The sequence below is a fragment of the Chionomys nivalis genome, chromosome 1 (genome assembly GCF_950005125.1).
Source record: "Chionomys nivalis chromosome 1, mChiNiv1.1, whole genome shotgun sequence".
Taxonomy (NCBI): Eukaryota; Metazoa; Chordata; class Mammalia; order Rodentia; family Cricetidae; genus Chionomys; species Chionomys nivalis.
The window spans coordinates 114,786,346-114,807,170 of record NC_080086.1 but is presented as its reverse complement, the minus strand read 5'-3'; the positions used below and the strand labels follow the sequence as shown (position 1 = coordinate 114,807,170).

The 20,825-nt window shown below is 39.3% G+C and overlaps 1 protein-coding gene across 28 annotated transcripts in view; it reads right to left on the bottom strand.

Annotated features, from left to right (window-relative positions):
- Nucleotides 1-20,468, bottom strand: part of Nrxn1 (neurexin 1) — a 1,077,006-nt gene extending 1,056,538 nt beyond the window's left edge. For 10 of the 28 annotated variants that reach the window (XM_057767187.1, XM_057767207.1, XM_057767292.1 and 7 more), the window contains exons 1-2: nucleotides 20,113-20,467; nucleotides 15,640-17,298 (exon numbers count right to left, since the gene is read on the bottom strand). In XM_057767187.1, coding sequence (XP_057623170.1) covers nucleotides 15,640-16,411 — 772 coding nt within the window. In that variant the 5' untranslated portion in view covers nucleotides 16,412-17,298; nucleotides 20,113-20,467. Of the gene's footprint in view, nucleotides 1-15,639; nucleotides 17,299-20,112 lie in introns of all 28 variants that reach the window. The other 18 variants (XM_057767283.1, XM_057767223.1, XM_057767301.1 and 15 more) reach the window with 4 other exon arrangements.
- Between the last annotated feature and the right edge of the window lie 357 nt (nucleotides 20,469-20,825).

The window sequence follows — 20,825 nt, the reverse complement described above, 5'->3', positions numbered from 1 at the left end:
ACAGTGGTTGGCATTTCAAAAGAGTTTAATAGACAATGTCACAAGATAAAGATTGCCAACTTTGTTTAGTTATATGGTCTCGAACTTGTATATAGACTTTTTTGTGCTTGATTCATTGATCTTCACAAGTTGTTTACCTCCTTCAGCATAAATATATATATATACATATATATATGTTTTATTTATGCTACATTTTTCTTTGCTTATACTCACTAAAATATTTAAACACTTAAAAGCTTACATTTATATTCATATTAGGTAATGAGTCATCATACACAGTTCGATAGTGGTTCATTTAACTAAGTCCAACAACTGTGGGTACTACACATTTGCAAACTTGTCAAACTTACACATTTTTTTCTCGGGAAAAAATTCTTGAAGTACTTTTAAAAAAAATACACCTATTTAAATTTCCATAGCCATTATCCAACAGTCCCTAAAAAAAGCAATGTAGCAATTCCGTTCTACCCAACCACATGCAAAAACCTAGAAAAGCCAGTATTTCCACACCACTCCCAAAACTGGATATGATGGTACTCTTTAGTCTCCACCAGCCGTGCAGAGTATAGTGCCTTTCTTTCATAAGCATTTCTTTACTTATTGAGGTCAAACTTCTTATACATTGAGTTGCTTGGATTTCTCTTCAAAAAACTTCTTTTTTTGGTCTGCTTGACTTTTGTCTTTAATAGTCTAACTTCTTCATGTCTTGGAATTAATTAGACTTACTGACATTTGTTGAACTCCCTACTGTGGACCAAGCTCTGTTAGCTGGAAGGTATAAGTGTCACTCAGAGGACTTAGATTCAATGGAAAAATAGGTGAGACAATAGGTTATGGCAACAAATCAAAGCTAAGAACTGGGTCTACACAAAGTAGCAAAGGCCCTGCTGGAGCAGTGGTGGTGACCAGGAAGGGGGTTCAAGATAGACTTCACAAAGAAAGTATAATAGATGAATTTTGAGTAACGGGTGAAATTTCATCAGAGATCAGAAAAGCATAAAATCTGTGAAGAAAAGCACAAATAAAGGTCCTAAGACATAAGCACAAATACCGCTCATAATATCAAAAATGATTGGCTTGTTTACAAGGTTTCGGAAGGGAGAACAATGTCTGAAAGGAGCCTGGGAAGACAGGAAAATCTTATGAATTTGTGTTTTATCCTTTAGCCAAGGGAAAAATCATCTTTAAAGGGTCATTTCTACAGTGGACTAAGAGCTTTGGATGATGGGTAAGGAACTCTAAGATTAGGGCAATGGTGAAGAGACTACAACACACTTAGTGGGCAAGAGCAAGAACCTAGGATGACACAATATTAACACAACCAAATGAACATTGTCATTAGCCCGTAATTAGCTTCCTTGTAGTCTAATTTTTCTTTCCAGTACTCATCTCTGTGGTACATTTACTGCTTTGGATAAGGCTATGCCAGAGCCAGCCCACTTTAGCAGAAGATGGCTTCAATTCCAGACTGCATCAAAACATCACATTCCACCCCAAATAAACCTAAACCATGAAATTTCCTTACTTTCATTGTGTTCACATTTGTGCCAACATAAAACCAGTGCTTCTCCTATTCAGTTTCTATAAACTTCTAAGCACTTACTGCAAACTGATTTCTTTTTGTATTAAAACAATCCAGTGTTTTGAGTCATTAGAAATGATGGTGTCTTCATTAGGAGCAAAAACAGCTCACAGGTGAATTTTTAAAGGGTTTACAATTTGCACTCTTAACAGTATTTGTAATTTTTCAAAAACTAAGCCCAATTCTACTACTATTAGTAATACATCTTCAATAAAGATATAGTAATAAATGCGCAGATATACATCCTGCTGTTGATACCATGAATAACAGCAAATTTTGCTCATAATTTTGATATTTCATTTTTTAAACTTGTGTTTCCATTTCAACTCTTTATATATGATACCAAACATGCAGGTTTCTGGTATCAGAAACACAGGAGTGAGTCCTACATAGAGACTAATATTTCACCTCCTTATATATGATTGTTTTTTAATAAGGGGTTTAGAATTATGAACCATCAAATGATAGAAGGGTCAAAGATGAGAATGAATTTTTAGTTTGTGTGTCCACTTTGGCAAAGTAACCAAGAACAGGACAAAAAAACAAATAGTTTTAGTGACTATTTTGGTTGTTTTCCTTTTTAATTTATTTGCTTTGTTTTAAAATCAAAACTATTTTTCAGGTCTCTCGTTTCACCCTTCTCCAGGAAAAATTTATTCCAGTGACAAAATCCCTTTCACCCAGTTATATTTCCCAGAAGAATAATGGCAAAGCCTATGAAGGGAGTGAGAGACAGCCCTAAAATGGTTTCAGCATGGGAGATACATCAGAGATGACGCAACAAGCAAGAGGATGTCCACGTTGAATCTGAAATACCGGCATCAGCTGTAACCTGAGCTCAAGGAAACATAAGCCTGGGCACTCCATTGAGTAAAGAGGGCACGGACAATTGCTCAGGACAAACATAAGTGCATGGTAGAAGAGCCCATCCAGTGTGCAGTCCAGGGACCCAGAATAAGGTAGGTGGAACCATTTATTACAGCAGCTCCAGCACTTGAATTCTTTTTTTCTTTTGACAAGAGATAGGTTGGAGGGTATTTATAAAGCATATTTTTGTTTTACACTATGGTCAACTCAGTACTTAAATTTTCATATTAAATGTTTTCCAAGAGGTATAATAATTACATCACAAGAGAACTGAAAGAAACCCAGAGTATCATTTAACTGAGAAAATTCAAGGGCATTTGTCTACTTAAAACATCCCCTAGGGAAGACTTACCCACCACTTCTTGTTCTGGTTTCCCATTTACACAAATTTGAGAGAAAACGCAGTTTTCCATTTATTTGGCCAAAGCCAATGTTCTATTCTTCAGACAAATTTCTATCATTGGTCTTCCGTGAATCACATTGCCTTTTGTTAGTTCAAATAATGTTATTTCAATTTGTCAATTTATATTTATCTAGCAAAGTTTTCCTGTTTATTATAGTATCAAGACATTCCCCGTTACACAATTCTGAACCTCTTATTTATTTACAAACACTAGTGAGATCGCTCTCTTTAACCCTTGGTTAAAAATAGCTTGTAAGTCTAATGAAGCCACTGTGATGCGATTTCTAAGGAATGGATGGAAATTAGTATCTTAGAGAAAGTCAAAGCGAAGGTAGATGAGAGGAAAGAAAAAAGAAGATGCTGTGTGATTGGGCAGAAGACAAGTAGAGTACAATGGGAAGGGTACTTGTGGGAGACATTTGCCAGCAGTAGGAAGCACAATGATTTCAAAGGAAGGAGGTTGAGTGCCAGACCACTGTAACTGAAGAAGAATCTAGAGGACTTCGTGTCCAGTGAAGACAGTTCTCATTTCTCATTCATGCGCTCTCTCTCTCTCTCTCTCTCTCTCTCTCTCTCTCTCTCTCTCTCTCTCTCTCTCTCTCTCTCTCTCTCCTGTCTGATAAACATAGTCCAAGGGAACACTAACTATGTGGATTTAATCTCTATAGAATACATAACAGGAAGATATTAATTTACATCAGTAATGAAAGCATTTTCATTAAACTGAGAAGAAATTCAGTGCCTGAAGTGTTACTAAAGTTAGAATTTTGAAAAAGGGTAAGTCACATTAGACATTGCACACATCTTTAAAACACTGAATTACCATATGAAGACATGGAGAAGATATATAGTTACTGTTTTCTTAAAGAAGGAATTAGAAGTTGGAGATATGGCTTCCTGAGCCATACAATTTGGTTTCACTGCCTACGTGGAGAATTCCTACTATATGAATGCAGGCAATTTTCAATTCTAAGCCTTAGCTTTCTCGCCTATGAAGTAGTTAAAATAGTACATACCTTACAGGGATCTGTGGTGAACTAACTGATCAAATGTGGATAAAGGCCTGCAAACAACACAACAGCATTGCATGCCCTGGCTACTGCTTTTGTCTTAATGGGGGAATTGCAACAATAAAGTGTTATAATAAGATGAAAACAGCATATAATTGGCTTAAAGAAACAGTGCTTACCCTTGCCCTTTCCTTTCTCCTATTTATTTCTGTAACCCAAATGTTCATTTTGGTTAGAGACCAAAAATGAACATTGAAGCTCCTTCCCACTGACCAGATGTATAAATTTCCTTAGCTTAAATTCACAGTGTTCCATCAATATAGCAGGTGCAACAGAATCCCATCTCTTGCACACACACTCTCATTATCTCTCCCACTACATATTTTCTCTAATACTTTCCCTCCATATTGTCTTATTTTTCCTATTCCTCCTATTTTTCCTAGTCTTTTTCATTTATCTACTGGAAGAAATAAACCCCTACATATGTTTGGCAACAGCCCAAATCTCCATTTTATCTAGCTAAAATGAAACCAAGTATTTCTGTGTAGATGATACGACTTTTATATTTCAGGGGAGTCTTTAAATGTAACTGAATTTAATGATGTAGGTTGTGATAAAAAGGCATATTATATTGCAACAATTAGAACTTAACAGTTGCAAGGACAGAGTAATAAAAAGCTAATGATTTACTATGCAACAAAAGTATATAATAATAGAATCTAGGCAGTGAGTTATGTTATGAAGCTTATGTTACACAGATACTAAAAACAAAAAATTTTAAAAATAGATTTCTTACTATTTTCATAAAAGTGCTTTTTAGGATCTTTGAGGGTCTTTTGGCGAAATGTTTATTTTAAAATTCTCCTATACTCATGTAGTGGTTTCTGCTTATTTTGACCTTGTATAGAGCTTAGTAAATTTAATCCCTTAGCTTTCATATGTATGGAAATTGAAAACCTTCATTATTCTTAGGTAAACATATTCATTTGTTTTATTTTTGCTGTTGTTCACACAACACTGACACTAATATGTAATGCAAAAGTAATATAACCTTTAATAGTATGCTCAATCTGAAAAGAAGTACTAGTTTGAGATTAAAATTAATCTTTTTAGATTTTTAGGTCTTGTGTAAGGAAAAACAAATGACAAAAACTATTTTTAGGATATATAGACTATTGTACTTCAAGGACATCTTAAGTAACATTTATTTTTAATAATTTTATATAAAATTTTGACTTCCAAAACTGATTTTGCTTCAATTATATCACTTTCTTGCAAGTCATATTTTTCTGTATGTCTGAATGTAAACATATGCACTTACATATAAATTTATGAGAAAAATGAATGTCTCATTATTATTATTATTATTATTGGTTTTTCAAGACAGGGTTTCTCTGTGGCTTTGGTCTCATTATTTCTAAACTTCTCAATACTCCACTGCACTTGATCCAAGTAGGCTTTCATAAATGTATCTTATTACACATTTAATTGTGCAACGCAGGTAATGAAGTACAATATTTAACTTTGTATTATTTAACATTCTCAATTCAGTCAATTAAGCATCTAGTACATATAATATCATGTTGGGCCTCATAAGGCCCCGGCGTGAGGCCCAATGTAACTTCCTGAGCCTAGCTCGAGTTTGGAGACCTGTCTTTGGCCATGACTTCTCCATATGAGTGACTCAGCACAGACCTACCCAAACCCAACTCTGTCCAGCCATTGCTAACTTAGCAGGATATTATTGGCCCTTATTCCTTACCCCGCCTCAACCCATCCCAAGATTACCACCCCCATCTCAGCCTTATATAAGTTCCTGCCTGATGCAATAAAATGGATCCTGCTTCGACAGACTCTTGACTCGGTGTGTGTGTGTGTGTGTGTGTGTGTGTGTGTGTGTGTGTATGGGTATGTGTGTGTGTTTCTCCCTGGTGGCCAGAGGGGAGGTTTAAGTCACACACCATCCAGCTCAACCCCAGGGAAAGTCTGGCAAGTCTGGCTCTCCCAGCCTTCTGTTTCTGCCAGAGAACCCAGTAACTTTTGCACTAAAGAAAAAGAGCTGAAGGTAGAAAGTTGAACCTTCCACGCAGCAGTTATGGTTATATGCTGCCATGCCAGCTTCTTCCCAAAGGAGATTCCAGGCATGATTAATTATAGAGACATCATTACTTAGAAGAAAAACATGAGTCTGTAATTTCCTTGCTTCTGCTGGACTGAGGCTCTTCATTCTGCTGAATCTAGCAATTTCTAAGAAACACTAAAGCTAAGCTGTCTGTACAGAGAGGCCCAGGTGTCCTTAGGTCGGGAACACCATGTCTCCTGGGCTCTCTGATCACTGCTGCTTCTGCTGCGGATGAGCATCAACTCAAAATTCACTGGCTCTAACAGGGCATATCTCCTGGTGGCAAAAGGATGGTTAGATGACAACTGCATTTGGTGTCTTCTCTTCTAACTTTTGGATTTCCAGGCCCTTCTGCAAACTACATAAGTTTCAAAGAAGAAGCACTGTCCTCAGACTCTACAGACGACGTCCCGCTCATCCTGCTAATGTGCCCCACAGAGTGTGGAGCACAAGTAAGCACACAAGAGTTCAAGAGAGCACTTTGGCTTTCCAGCTAAGACTTGTCCTCCCACTTCCTTCTAAGAATAGTCTCTTATAAGCTACCAGGAATAGCATAAAGAATGCATCTTTCTAACTCCAAGAATGTCCATTTAGCAAGAAGTTGGGAAGCCAAACTCACTTCTCCAAGAACTAGGATCTCATTTTTTAATTTCACTTTATTCCCATCTATGCTTACAAGAGGACTAACTAGCAATGCTTCCTCCAATATCCAATATTTGTATCCTTAGGGGAACCACATTCCAACTCAGTAAGTATCGATTATTTGACTGACCTAGGTGTTTGCATTTGTAACAAACCACCATGGACCTCAAACTTTTTATTTAAAACATTAAAACGGGAAGAAATACAAGTGTGGCTTTTTGTGTGTGTGTATGTAAAATGCAATTCTTTCTAACTCAGAAGGACAAAGGGTAGTGTTGATTGGGTGCAAGATATAGGGATTTTTCTTCTGATTACTGGAGGTTAGGCAGCCCACTAAGCATTCTACTAATAGAAGGTCAACAAGGGAAGCCAATACATGTGATAAACTTTACAAGCTGTTTTGTTTTGTTCGGTGTCCTGACATTGGAAAGTGGCACTCAATTTAAGTCTGTTACAACCCTCAAATCTAAAGCATTAGTGTAAGTCAGCCACCTAAAGCAGTTTACAATTATCCCAGCAACTATTTACCCTTTAAGAAATGAATATACAGCCTTCCTTTATCCCCAATCATCCCGTTTTCCCAAGTTCCCCACATCCTCTCCTTCACACTTTTCTCTCCCCATCTCCCCTTACCCTCATCCCACCCCAACCCCAAAATTCCAATTTTTTGCCCGGCAATCTTGTCTATTTCCCATAGTCAGGAGGATAACTATATGTTTTTCCTTGGGTTTACCCTCTTGTTTAGCTTCTTTAGGATCACAAATTATAGACTCAGTGGCCCCTATCCATGGCTAGAAACCAATTACGAGTGAGTACATCCCATGATCATCTTTTTGGGTCTGGGTTACCTCACTCAGGATAATATTTTCTATTTCCATCCATTTGCATGCAAAATTCGAGAAGTCATTGTTTTTTGCCGCAGAGTAGTACTCTAATGTGTATATTTTCCACACTTTCTTCATCCATTCTTCCATTGAAGGACATCTAGGTTGCTTCCAGGTTCTGGCTATTACAAATAATGCTGCTATGAACATAGTTGAACAAATGCTTTTGTCATATGATAGGGCATCTCTTGGGGCCGATCTATTGGGAGCTCACCAAGGCCAGCTGGACTGTGACTGAAAAAGCATGGGATAAAACCGGACTCTCTGAACATGGCGGACAATGAGAGCTGACGGGAGGCCAAGGACAATGGCACGGGGTTTTGATCCTACTTCATGTTCTGGCTTTGTGGGAGCCTAGACAGTTTGGATGTTCACCTATCTAGACCTGGATGGAGGGGGGAGGACCTTGGACTTTCCACAGGGCAGGGAACCCTGACTGCTCTTGGGACTGGAAAGGGAAGAGAAGAGGAGTGGGAGGAGGGGGGAGGGGTGGGACGAGGGGGAGGGGGAGGGGCGGGACGAGGGAGAGGGGGGAGGGGCGGGACGAGGGGGAGGGAAATGGGAGGCGGGGAGGAGGCTGAAATTTTTTTTTCAATAAAAAAAATAAATAAAAAGAAAAAATAAAAAGAAAAAAAAGAAATGAATATGCAGGCTTTGAGATGCAGAGCCTGTCACTGCAGAGATGTCTGAGCACCTGCACTCAAATTCCAGTCCTATTGTCCACTCTATTGGGCTTTTTAGAAAGTGAACTTTTCTAACCTGCATGTGACTCCTAAGTAAAATGGCACTTTTACCAAGCTGGGGCAGTATGGCTGGTGTGGAAATAACTGAGGGAGATGTCTGGAACTCAATACAAAATGATTTCACTAAGTAAAAATAAGCAATTATTAGCAGTACTACAATGGTGAGAGAACACTTTTAAGCTGTTTTCATGTTTATTGGGTGTCTGCAGTACCAGTGAGCTAGTGGACAAACAATTGGACATACAGCATTTGTGGAGAGCATGTTTATTTATAGACTTAGAAGATTTGTAAAAATTTGATTGGATTATCTAGTAATGTGTTTTCCAATATCCAATTACTCACTTAAGTATTGAATTGAGCTCATTCAAACTTATCAATCAGCAGCTTGACAATTTCAGCATTTGGGCTGTTCAAATTGAAAGGTTTACATTGATTAATTGTAATGACAAGATACATGTTTAAACAACACAAATCAAAATTAAAAGTGTGTTTACTTCTAAACATTGTTATGGCGTCAGAAATTGAAAAGTGATTCAACTTCAAACGTTGTATCAGGTACTTTAAACAAAGAACTCTATTAGTTCTTAATTTACTTATATATAAAATGTGTGAGCTCTCTGGAGTGATGTTTGCATTTTAATTACAAATATTGAATGTTTTGCATAAAAACACTTTAATTTGTATCCCCACTGAGAATTACCTCACACCTTACCTTTCATATATAATTTGTAATTTGTAAATTATTCATCATTTTTAATTTGAAGACTTTTAAAGAAGTTAAGTGGCTCTTACAAACAATAAAGTACACAGATCTTCAGTGTATAGGTCAAAGAATATTCATTCACACATATGTATTCCAAATAACCACTACCTAGACCAAAAGCTCTATTCTCTTTCAACATTACAGAACAATTAATTCTATTCTGACTTCTGTCATCATAGATTATTTGTGTCTCTTTAAATCTTCAAAGTTATAGGATCATAATATTATTTATAAGAGTTATTGCCCTCAGTTACAGGTGTTTGGTTTAGAGTGTTACCGAGAGAGTCAAGGAAACTAGTGTCATGGTAACTCCGTTTGCCGTGTATCCTTGTGCAGCAGCAGAACCCCACCAAAGAAAGTGACTAGTGCTGGGTGTCAGTGATGCATATAATCAAAATAATCCTAGCATAAGATTGCTAAGACAGCACTTAACCTTCAACCACGAGTGTAACCATCACACTGAATAATTCCAGGGTTTGTACACATCAACCACTTTCATACACTATACACAATAGGACAGGAGGAGCTGTCAATGTTTTAGTAAACTGACCATGAGGCTTCTTAATTTGCAGTCTTGGAAACTGAGACACAGTATTTTAAGGGCCATGTCATGCATATAATGTCTATTTAAGGACAAAGTCAAGCCTCATATTATTTCTTCTGATTTTAATCATGTTCTGTTTACACAATAAAATGTAAATAAGGCAGAAGAGAAATCTGAGAATGCACCCTGCCTATCCCCACTGCAGTACTGAAGTATAAATATTTGGAAGGTAGGCTGAAATGATTTCTCCAAACCCTATTAGAAATTTTAAAACTTACTATTCGGTAAACTATGCAAATATATCTATTCCTGTATTTTTAAGTAAGGAAAAATAATATCGAGCCATAAAATTATACAGACATGCATGATAATGTGTAGGTTTTACATAATATTTTAATAAGATGCATTTTGACATAAAAACTTGTTCAGTATTCTATCAGGAATGTTTGTGGATGTTTGCAAAGTGACTTTTAAGGAAACTTTCTTATAATAAGACAGAACTTGACTGTGATGACATGTAACTTTCCATTCATGCTTATCTTTGTTCTACTGTAAGAAGCACAACCAGCTGGGAGAGACCTTGACTGAAAGAAACACAGAAGTGGACGGTGACAGTTTAGAAGCTCACAAGGCTCACCCCCTAATTCTCAAAATACAATTAAAAATAACAGAGTTCCCAATATAATTCCAGTACTTTCTCTTGTTCAATGAGTAATCAGTCACCTTGTCACATTTCATTGAATGATGGCCACAGTTGGAGCACAAGCACTCTGCCATACATATATTTATATACATATACATATGCATACATACATATGTCTATATATGAAAAACAATATAGTGTGTTTGTGAAAACTGTAACATCTTTTTTAAATTTAAAATATATTACTAGCCTGTTTTAGGCAGACATGTAAGTATATTTAACTTTTATATGAAAATTTCAAAAATAAATTATAAACTGGTCACCCAAGCTTAGGTTGGTCATTTAAAAGTCTCCTATTATAGATAGATAATATGACTATAGACATTATAGATATTATTTTCTTGCTTTTGTTTTTGATGGCTAAGTTCTGGCTGTCCAACCCAGTGACTGCACAAGCTGAACCAGTGCTTGGCCACTGCACTGCATCCTCCGCCCAGTCTTGTTTTAGCTAACGGGAAAGACTGCTGTTTAAGCGCAGGGCTGGGAATAGTGCAGGTGTTATCTAAAGGATGGAAGACTGTTGAGAGAGATGTTTTTGTGGTCAATGTTTATTGAGTCACAAATTTTTACATGGATTTTTTTTAGAGATTTTGACTCACAGCTTTAGAATGGATATTAACAACTGTATAAAGCAGAAAGAAAAGCTTATTGCCTTCATTATTCCTTTCTTCATAAGGTGAAATTTTGATAATTAAATAGATTACTGCATTGGAGTTTAGGTTTTAAAAGTAGGTACCCTTCCACAATACTGTTGGCACTGACAAAAACAAAAGCACAGCATGGAAGCAGATAACACTCAGTGCCCAGCCCACATCATCTGCCATTCTCTGTGCTTACCAAAAGTAACCAGCTTAGTTTTCATGGAAATTCTATGAAAGCAAATATTGCTCTTATGCCAAGTCCTAAACTGAATAACAAAAATTTAAGTTTTCCCACTTATAATGTTTGGGCAGGCAGGCCAAAGAGTATGAGTAATTTAGCTCCTAAACTAAAATTGCTCAACAGAATATGAAAAGGAAAATAAATTCTGTGAATCAGTTGAATTCGAAAATGGTAACTATGTTGTGGTCATTTCACTGTAAGAAATCCCCAGTATGCTTCCACGAGGAGGAATCCATTCATGAGCTTTGTCCTACTTGACGCTTTTTTAGCAGAGGTAACTATTTATTTTCTCTACAACAACAGACCTCAAATAAAAATCTGGCACTGTTTCTATATCATTTTTGTTCAGTATTTACAATTTAACTTAAAAAAATCTCATAAACATTATAGGTTCCTGTAGGAACTATAGAACTATTATACATAATATTTTATTTTAAGTGGTTTACAATGTTGTACCAGGCAGCCAGTATATGTTACTTTTTGTTCATAGATAAAATGATTACAGTGTATTGTATTTGGAGCATGACACCATATGGTATTGCCATTGCTTTCCAGAAGTCTATGGCCTCAATTGGATAAACCAAGAGAAAGCAAGTGGCAGTTTATACAGAGATTAGACAATGATTTTCCAAGTGGAAAGTAGTGTTAGGAACAATAAATGAGCTTAAATCTCTAAACCTAACTTAGTCCATGAAGATTCTAACTTCCTTAAGACATGAATCCTAACTTGAAGAATTGACTCCTTTTAAGATTTTTTTTCTCTACTTTCTCCAATACTTTGAGCTAAGGTTATAGTGGGAGCACAGCAGCTGCTGTTGAGTGACAAACATAAAATAATATTTTTTTCGTTTACTCTTCCCCCTTGCAATCTGTTTTGTAAACTGAAACTGACGTTAAAGTGTCATTAGTGAAATTTAAATATGACACTGCCATTTTCATCTCACATGTAATACACTTGTGACTAATGGTGCTTAAAGTCCTTGAATAGTTCAAAAAAACCTAGCAAGTCCTGTCCCGACTACCCTGTTGAATACGGACTGATAGTTCCATTCAGACAGAACTCCTGAGAGTGGCAGGGTCAGGCTGTGCCATGCTCTGGGTTTCCCTCATGAACACTTCTCCATGTGTACCTGTAGAGTCCCTTTCACATTCCAGCTTTAAGTCCAACACCAACACCTCAAGAAAACCTTGGATTAGGCCCCTCACACTCTTCTAAAATTCTACATGTTATATGGCAAGTCTTTAAAATACACCACCATTTTCATTTCCCGTATATATTCTTTCAAATGGTAAGTCTCCTGAGCAGACTATAGAATGTCGAGCTAGGAGCTACTTATGCATGTAATCACCATTTCATTGCATAAGCCTAAAGCTCTGACATGTGTAAAACCATCAGTCTATCTATACTTCTATGTAAAAAGAGATGAAAAAGTGAATTATGAATGTGTATCCTTAAATTTCTGATCTCAGTAAAGTTATGTAAAAGAGTTTCATTGAAGCAGCACTTAAGACATTTAGTGCACTGCCATGTCCAATAATATTAAACAATAATGCATCTTTATAGTAATTTGAATAGAGAAACTGAAAATGACACCACAATCTAGTATGAAATCTTAACATGTGATCATGAAAATTCTAGGATTTACTTAGATCTGGAGATCACAAGAAGAATTCCTTATTAATCATCATTTTGTTCTGTTTGGGTTTTTATTGCTGTTTTTGTTGTTTGGTCAGTCCTAGATGTCCTTGAACTTACAGAGATCCACTTGCTTCTGCCTTCCTAGTGCTGGGATTAATAGCGTGGGCTGCAACCACCAGATGGTTCTTAATTGTTTTAATAATAAAGCAATAAAAGATCACTACGATATATTGGACTTCCTAAACTAAGTGTAAAAGGAATTGTAGGGACAGGAAATGCCTTAATTCTCTGTGTTTAATATTTGCTTAACTATAATCTTTCCTGCACATTTTCTGTAATGAATTTTTACTTACTTTGTTTTTAAATTGGGTTTATAAAGAATGTGGTAATCAGTGTAAATACTGAGTGGAGCCAGAGCTTTGTTTACACTTCATCTGAATAGAAATCATCTCCCCCAGTCGTCAATGCATGATCGGTGTTGGGAGAGGCATCTACTCCAATTAATTATTCAATAGTCACTTGACACACATGAAACAGAAAATAAGCAAAGTGAGGCCAATGTTTCTGGGAAGACAAACTATGCCTTAATCATTCCATTTCATTTCTTTGATAATCAGAAGAATCCAGACTTTTGTTTTCTTGCCATGACTAGTGGTGATCTTTACATTCCATTTTATTTCAAACTTTCAAAATGAATCAATGCTCAGAACAATTCTGATGGACTTACTTTCTTGGGATGAATTTTCTTAGGCATCAGATACTATACTGCTCCAATATTCATCATGTTCATTCTAAATTATGCACCTTACAGAAAGAACTATGCATTTGTCAAAACAAAATATATTTTGGAAACATCTAATTCTGTTTCTCTTTAAGATTACTTTTTTTTCAGGCTTTCTCCAGTCTTAACTGTTCCTGATTATGCATGATCCTTGGATCCCTACATTAAAATGCATTGAAATATTTTTAAAATTCATTTAAAACACTCTCCCACACAGTACAAGCTGTCATTGTGTCATATTTGTTTCTTAATTTAAGAAAGGAAGTTATATTTCATTAAGTTGCCTTCTTTATCATTTAAAGTGGTATCAGGATGCTTAAAGAAGTATTTTCCCATAAAAATAATATTTGCCATTTTTTATTAATCAGTACAAATGTTAGGCAACTTCAAGTTATACTGCTGAATTCCTCTCTTCTAGCTATCATATTTAGGATTTACAATTCAGCTAGATTTGATAGAGGAAAACAATTGCTCTGTTCTATTTTTGTAAAACAAGAAATCTGGTATTATGTTCAGAGAAATTTACCAACAGAACTGAAGTGCAGTATGGGACACGGGATACAGTTATCTTTAATGATTTATGTCAAAGAACCGAACATAAACCCAATGAAAACAAAGCACAGTTAATAACTCTTAAACACCCCACCAATGTTCCAATGAATGCTACAGAACACTCTTGAATAACACTTTTTTTTTTATTCCTAACTAACTCTCTTTACTGGTTAAGCAGTTACAAATTTCATCATGTCTTCCTTTCTTTAAAAGCCAAATGGGTGAGAGCTGCCAAGTCTAATAAGAATTACAAAGACTGCCTCCTCTCCCAGCAGTATCAGCCAAGAGGGGAAATTAAAGAGAGAAAAAAAAGAAAAAAAAACAGACATCACACAATAAACCACAGTCACACATAGAGTTTTTGGTCCCTGTCTTTTCAAATCAAATATAATTATAATAATTTGCTTTTTCTCCCCACTTCAACCATACATACTACATACCATACACTGCTTTGATTTGACCCCAAGCTATGAGCCTAGCAGAAACCAAGACACCTCTCTTGCTTAGCCACTAATATGTTTCATCCTAGCCACAACACTCACTCTCTTTTTGTTCATGGGCTTCCTTACATTTATAAAGGAATAATTTTCGTGGTCATTGTTATAAAAAATAAAAATAAAAACATAGAAGAGATACACATAAACTGTCTTTTCTATGTAAAGGGGTGAATAGATGTGCTTTATTTTAAGCCTTAAGGACCAGGGAAACAACTGGGCTTCTGCTACTCACAGAAATGACATCAGTTGGGTTTCTTTGGAAAATATCTTACCATTGCTAACATGCATCCTGTTCAAGAGCCTGGCCAATCTTCCCAGCCCAGAGACATCTAAATTGCTCTAGCACTTTGTTACCAAGGATTTGTTAACCAGGAACTACATTACTCATTTATCACTCTTCAGCATTAGCTGACCTGTCTCATACTTGAAGAAACCAAACAAATCACAAAATTCCACTCAAATACGGCAAATTTCAGGGAAACCAATACTACTTTCTAAACGCCTCCTGTTTGTGAAGAAAATCTCTTATTTTTCCACAACTAGAAGCAGCTTTTGGATCTGTAATGATACCCAGGATCTATGGACTGTCGAGTGTGATTTGGCCCGTAACCATGTGGACAGCTCTACCCTAGATGGTCTAGGATTGCTTACCCTACGTTTAATTTCCTCACCAAACACATGCCCAGTCTTCTAGAGACAAGGTGGGTGTACTATATTACTAGTGGTACAGGGCTATGTAGGTGGGCAATAACCATCAAACTACAGGGACCTGCCAAACTTGGGCTGAGGTTTTAGATGACCATTCTATTGGTCGCTGGGAAATAGGTAGACTTGCATGGACTGGGTCTCAGGATGTGAGGGAGGCTTGCCCATTAAGAGGCTGCAAAGGGAGGAGCTATCTGCGGAGGGCAGCATGGCCTTGAGGAACAAGTCTTCACCTAGAGGCATCCGAAGGAGGAAGGGCCCATGCACCGGCCTCCCGCCCAGCCCAGGCCGAGGCTCCACTGGGGTGGGGCAGACCTTACCTTGGCTGCAGTCTTTGCCTCGGAAGCCTGTCCTCGAGCAGTCGCACACGGCCTGGTCGTCGATCACGGAGCACACGCCTCCATTGAGGCACACGCCACCTTCGCCCTCGTCGCCCGCCTCGCACGGGCTTCCCCCGCCGCTGTTGGGCGGCTCGTCATCCAGTTTGACCTCGCCGCTGTCCACAGGCAGCGCCTGCGATGAGTTGACCCGGACATCGCGGATCCAGCCCTTGAAGGGCTCGCGTTCCCTCACCGAGGCCAGGGTGAGCTTGAGCGCTGCAGCTCGCAGTTCCGGGGGCAGGCCGCCCACGAAGAGCCCGCTGAACACCGTCATGTCCCTGCGCTTGGACTTGACCTCCACCCACTTGGCCTCGGCCTGGTCGATGTAGAGCGTGGTGTTGCGGAACTGGCGACGGATACGCACATTGTGCCACGCGCCGTCGTTGACTGGTGTGTCCGCCAGCAGCGTGGCGGGCTCTGCGCAGAAGATGGAGAAGCTGAGCTGCAGGCGGCCGCCCCGAGTCAGGATGAGCTCCAGGAAGTCGCAGAAGCCCTCGTCGTCGAAGTACAGCACGAGGCCCCGGGCGCTGCGTGTCTTCAGCTGGAAGCTCATCTCGCTCTCACAGCAGGCGTTCCACTTGGGGAAGCGTGTCCACTGGCCCTCGGCACCGGGGAACTCCAACCCGCTGCCCAATTCTGCCCAGCAGCCCAGCAGCAGCAGCGATAGGCATAGAAGGAAGCAGCCCCCACGCTGAACCAGCGCCGACCCCATGCTCGGGGCTGGGGTACGGCGGGGGGGAGCAGGGGGCGACAGGGTCGAAACGGTCCTGGACACCGTCACGGAGAAATGGGGGTCTGCAGAGGAGTGGGGGGGGAGGGGGAAGGTGGAAACAGGAGAGGCTCACCCTCCTCTAGGTCTTTTTTTCTTCTTCTTCTCTTCCAGCAGCCCCTTCCTCTCTCCCAGTAGTCCCCTTCCAACAGGAAATCAGAGACCCCAGTGGTACAGGCTAGCCACAGAACTTCCAGGCCAAAGGGAGGAGACACTTTGGAGGCAACGCTCTGAAAAAGATGGTCACCGAGGCTCAGGAAAAATCACAGATCCATTTGCATCCAATGATGTAAAGTAAGGAAAACTGTGGCTTCAAAAATACGTCACTCTTTCAAGACCAACACCTGCAATGTACCACCGGTGTGGTGCCAACGAAAGGGAAGCAGAGTGAAGAGGCAACACGCACTCTTCTCAGGAAGTGGCAGGAAGCCAACAATGCGCCAGTATCTTTGGATTTTGGAGAACCTTGATGGCCTTCCAGATGTTGGCCCCAAGCAAAAACTGAGATAGAACACTAGTAATACCAGAAAAAAATCAGATGCCTTCTTCTTCTGCCATATCATGGGCTTCCAGCACCACTGAAGCCAAGGGCAAATTTTTTGTGCATGCGTCTCCGGGATGATTTCGCCTTATGTTTACCAACCCTGCCAGTAGGACTCAAACCCTGTTGTGAAACAGCCAAAAGCTGCTAGATGGTGAAGTCAAATCCCAACAGCTCTTCGATTTTCTCCACCTCTGCAAGGCCACACTAAGGTGCCAGCATGTCAATTGGTTGTATGTTGGAGATGCATTTTGGTTTTATTTTGTCTTTTTATAAGAACCCAAAAAATCTGTGGAAATTAAAATAAAAATTAAGGCCTGTAGTCAATTATAGTATTGTATAAATCATTACTCAACTAGGAAAGCAGGTATGTAACCTGTGGTTTTGAAAAACCAAAGAATTAATCTTGCTGGATACCGATGTGTGTGTTGAGTGTGTGTGTGTACACAGTAAGGCCTAATATTTCCTACTATTTAAATGTCATACTCTTACCGAAAGCTATTACAACCTCGAGTTTACCATTTCTGTTCATTGGTAACCCAGAATTTTAAGAATAATTTGGATATGATTTCCTTTTCAATTGTCCAAGAAAGTTCTAATTTCTAAATTGTACTAAGAGAGAAATGAAAAACCCCTTTAAAGGTTTCCTCCTCGTACTTTGTGCTGGTTACAGGGAGAGTTAATACAACCTGTTCAAACCTCAGCTAACAGCTACTTTTATAACAGGTAAACATATCAAATTTCAGCAGGAAGATGCTGGCTTACATTTATATAGCATTCCACTTCACTTGTCTCCTAGACAACAGGAATGTAAGCTTCTTGGGAGCTTCTTTAAAATTTCCAGCAAATATATTCTTCCCTTTTATCACATATATAATCTGTTATAATAAAAAAATATCTAACTGGAGCCAAAATTAGCAGTATTTATGTTCTTACTGCCATAATATTAGCTATTTCAAAAATGGCTATTTAATATTCTGCCTAGCAGCATAGTAATCTGACTCCTTCTCAAGTCTTTATCTGGCTGCCAGCCATTAGGATTTGTGTGGTCAGAACAGCAGTTGGCATGTATGTCACCTCAGCTGTTATAGCTCCAGGATGCTAGAATTTAAAGCTTTACCTTTGAATCAGTCAGTGTGCTATTAAATCACATCTTTTTATTTAACTCTAATCTGACAGACTTTTGAATGGTAGAAACAATAAATCTTAAAGGAGTGGCTATGAATTTTTAAACCAAATAACTCATGTTTTTAGAAAAAATTAAAATGTATCCTTTGGCCATTCCAATCGAACAACCGCTCTCATCATGTCTCACTATCTCCTACACACACACACACACACACACACACACACACCAAATTTATTGCTTGGACACAGAGCTCACTATCCAATTAACACTTTCTTCCCTACAAGCTGAAACTAGCAGTAATTTATGGCACTGCATTGTGGCTGCTCCTCTGTGGAGGGAACTGAGAGCATTTCTCTTCAGTTCAGAGTGATCCCTACAGGTGTCAGCTGAGAGCCATCAAGCTAGGGGATCCCACTTCAAGTTCCTGCCCAGATGAAATTGATGACAGGTTCTCTTCTTCCAACACATACACCTCCTCCCATACACACACAATGCACTCATACACTTCTTACCTAATAGTAACAAAAATCTCAGTTGCCTATTTATTATGGCTGATACATTCCTCACCCTCAGGTCTTAAAAGTCATATCTCTTCTACTCCTGTGCCAAACCCAAAGAAAGCTGCTTTTAAAAATGATCAATAATAACATATTATTCAGCAACTCTCAATGTTTAAGTAGGATGTGGAATATGATAAATGTTCAGCATTTAGTAAAATTAGTCTGCTATGTCAAAAAAGTATGCTTACAGGCCATTCTCAGGTTGTTTGTGTATCTATCTGTCTCTGTTTGTCTCTATCTCTCCCTCTGTCTCTGTTTCTGACTCTGTCTTTCAACACACACACGAGGGGGGGGGGAATAGAGACAGGCTTAGTGGCTGACTGTTGGATCTTATTGTTGTATAATTTTATATATCTCACATAACCTTTCTGCCCCCTTGCTCCTGCCCTCCTCCTCTGATGCACACCTTGACCATTTTGTAAAGAATGGAAGGAAGGAGGGGAAAATCTGGAAGAATGTATAGATATATTCTTATCACAAGGGAAGGTCAACTGGCTCTTCCAGTTCCTAGAGGAAGCTCATTGTGTGAGAGACAGTATCTGTATTTTTATGGCGAAAGAAGATTCTCTCTCAGTGCTCAGAAAAGACCTGGAGAGTTCACAAATTAGAGGATGAAATAAAGGGATCTGAAAAACAACCATACCGCAGCCAAAACAAGAAGCGCTCTAATTCAAAAGCTGCCTAACAACCTCATTAATCTTTTCTTTTGTTTCTAGAACAAAATTCATTCCCAAGTCACCGGAAGGATCAATATAGCATGCTGATCAGCTGCAGTTACGTTTATTTTATTATGTTTTTAGTGACATACACACATGCTCTTTCACACACACACATACACACACACACACCCCTTATCATAAAACCTTTAAATATATATATCCCCATAAAGAATCTGAAATTCTGTAGGAGAAATATTACAAGTTTTATCTTTATGCCTCTGGCTTTCGCAAAGTACCTCAATACCAATGCACACCCAATATTCTCCCTGGCTTTCCCGCCCAGTCTCTAAGCACCATCCCTGAGACCAGTGCAGTTTCTTGGAGCCTGAAGTCTATTGCACAAATTAAGGATGGGCACAGTCAGGACTGATGGGGAAGCAAGAGAAAGAAAGAGATGTAGATATGTTTTATTTTATTGTTTTGCTTTCTAGCTTCCTTTCCCTTTTCTTTCTTTAAATAATAAATCACTGCATTGAGCCTTTAAGTTGCTACCTAGTTCCACCATCTCATCTTCTTGCTATTTGGAAGGCTACATGCAAAACAAGCAAAATCTACACTCCTCCACCCTCCCACCACTCATCCTTCCCTCTCTCTGTATTTGTGGCATATCCTGGCCCAGTTACAACAGGGAAACATACCCTTCTCTAGCTTGCCTCGCCCCAACCCCTCCCCCAGGCCAAATTGAGCTCCTTTACCTGCCTGGTTATTCCCTTAGCTCCAGCCAGAGCTTGAAGCATGCATCGGTCAATGCGAATTTCCTGAGGTTTAAGAATAAGGCGATTGTTGTTGCCTTTTTCCGAGGCGTTAGGCTTGAGCGTCTATCTCCAAGAGTGCGGAGGGGAAGAACATGCAACGGAGGGGAGCAGCAGGGGGAGCAGGAGGAGGATGAGAGGGAAAGGGGGGAAGGAAGAGGCGGTGGTGAAACCCGAGAAGGCTGGGTTACGTGACGCCGGGTGCTGTCCTTCTGAAAGAGAAGGGCGGAGCTGAGCTCTCCGCAGTACCATGGAGAGCGGCCGGCCGGTCTTCTGGCTGGGGAACCGGTGGCCTCAGTGGGCAGCTGCAGCACCTTCCAAGTTCAGAGGCTGAGAAGCAAGGTGCCTCTACCTTTGCATCGTCCCTTTGCAGGGGGAATCTGGGGGGAGAAGACTTGCCATAGGCACTTCTAACTAGTCACTCGCCACCCTCCCTGCCGAGAGAGAGAGAGAGAGAGAGAGAGAGAGAGAGAGAGAGAGAGAGAGAGAGAGAGGAGAACCAGAGTCACGTAGCCTACTGAGCATGCCCAGGCCCCTGCTAGACCCACAAAAATCTTGTGGAGATTCCACTTCTCCGGGATTTAGTCGGGATTGGGCGGGGGTACCTGAGAAGATGCCAGGAAAGGATTCAGCAGCTAAAGGGAAGGAACAGAAAC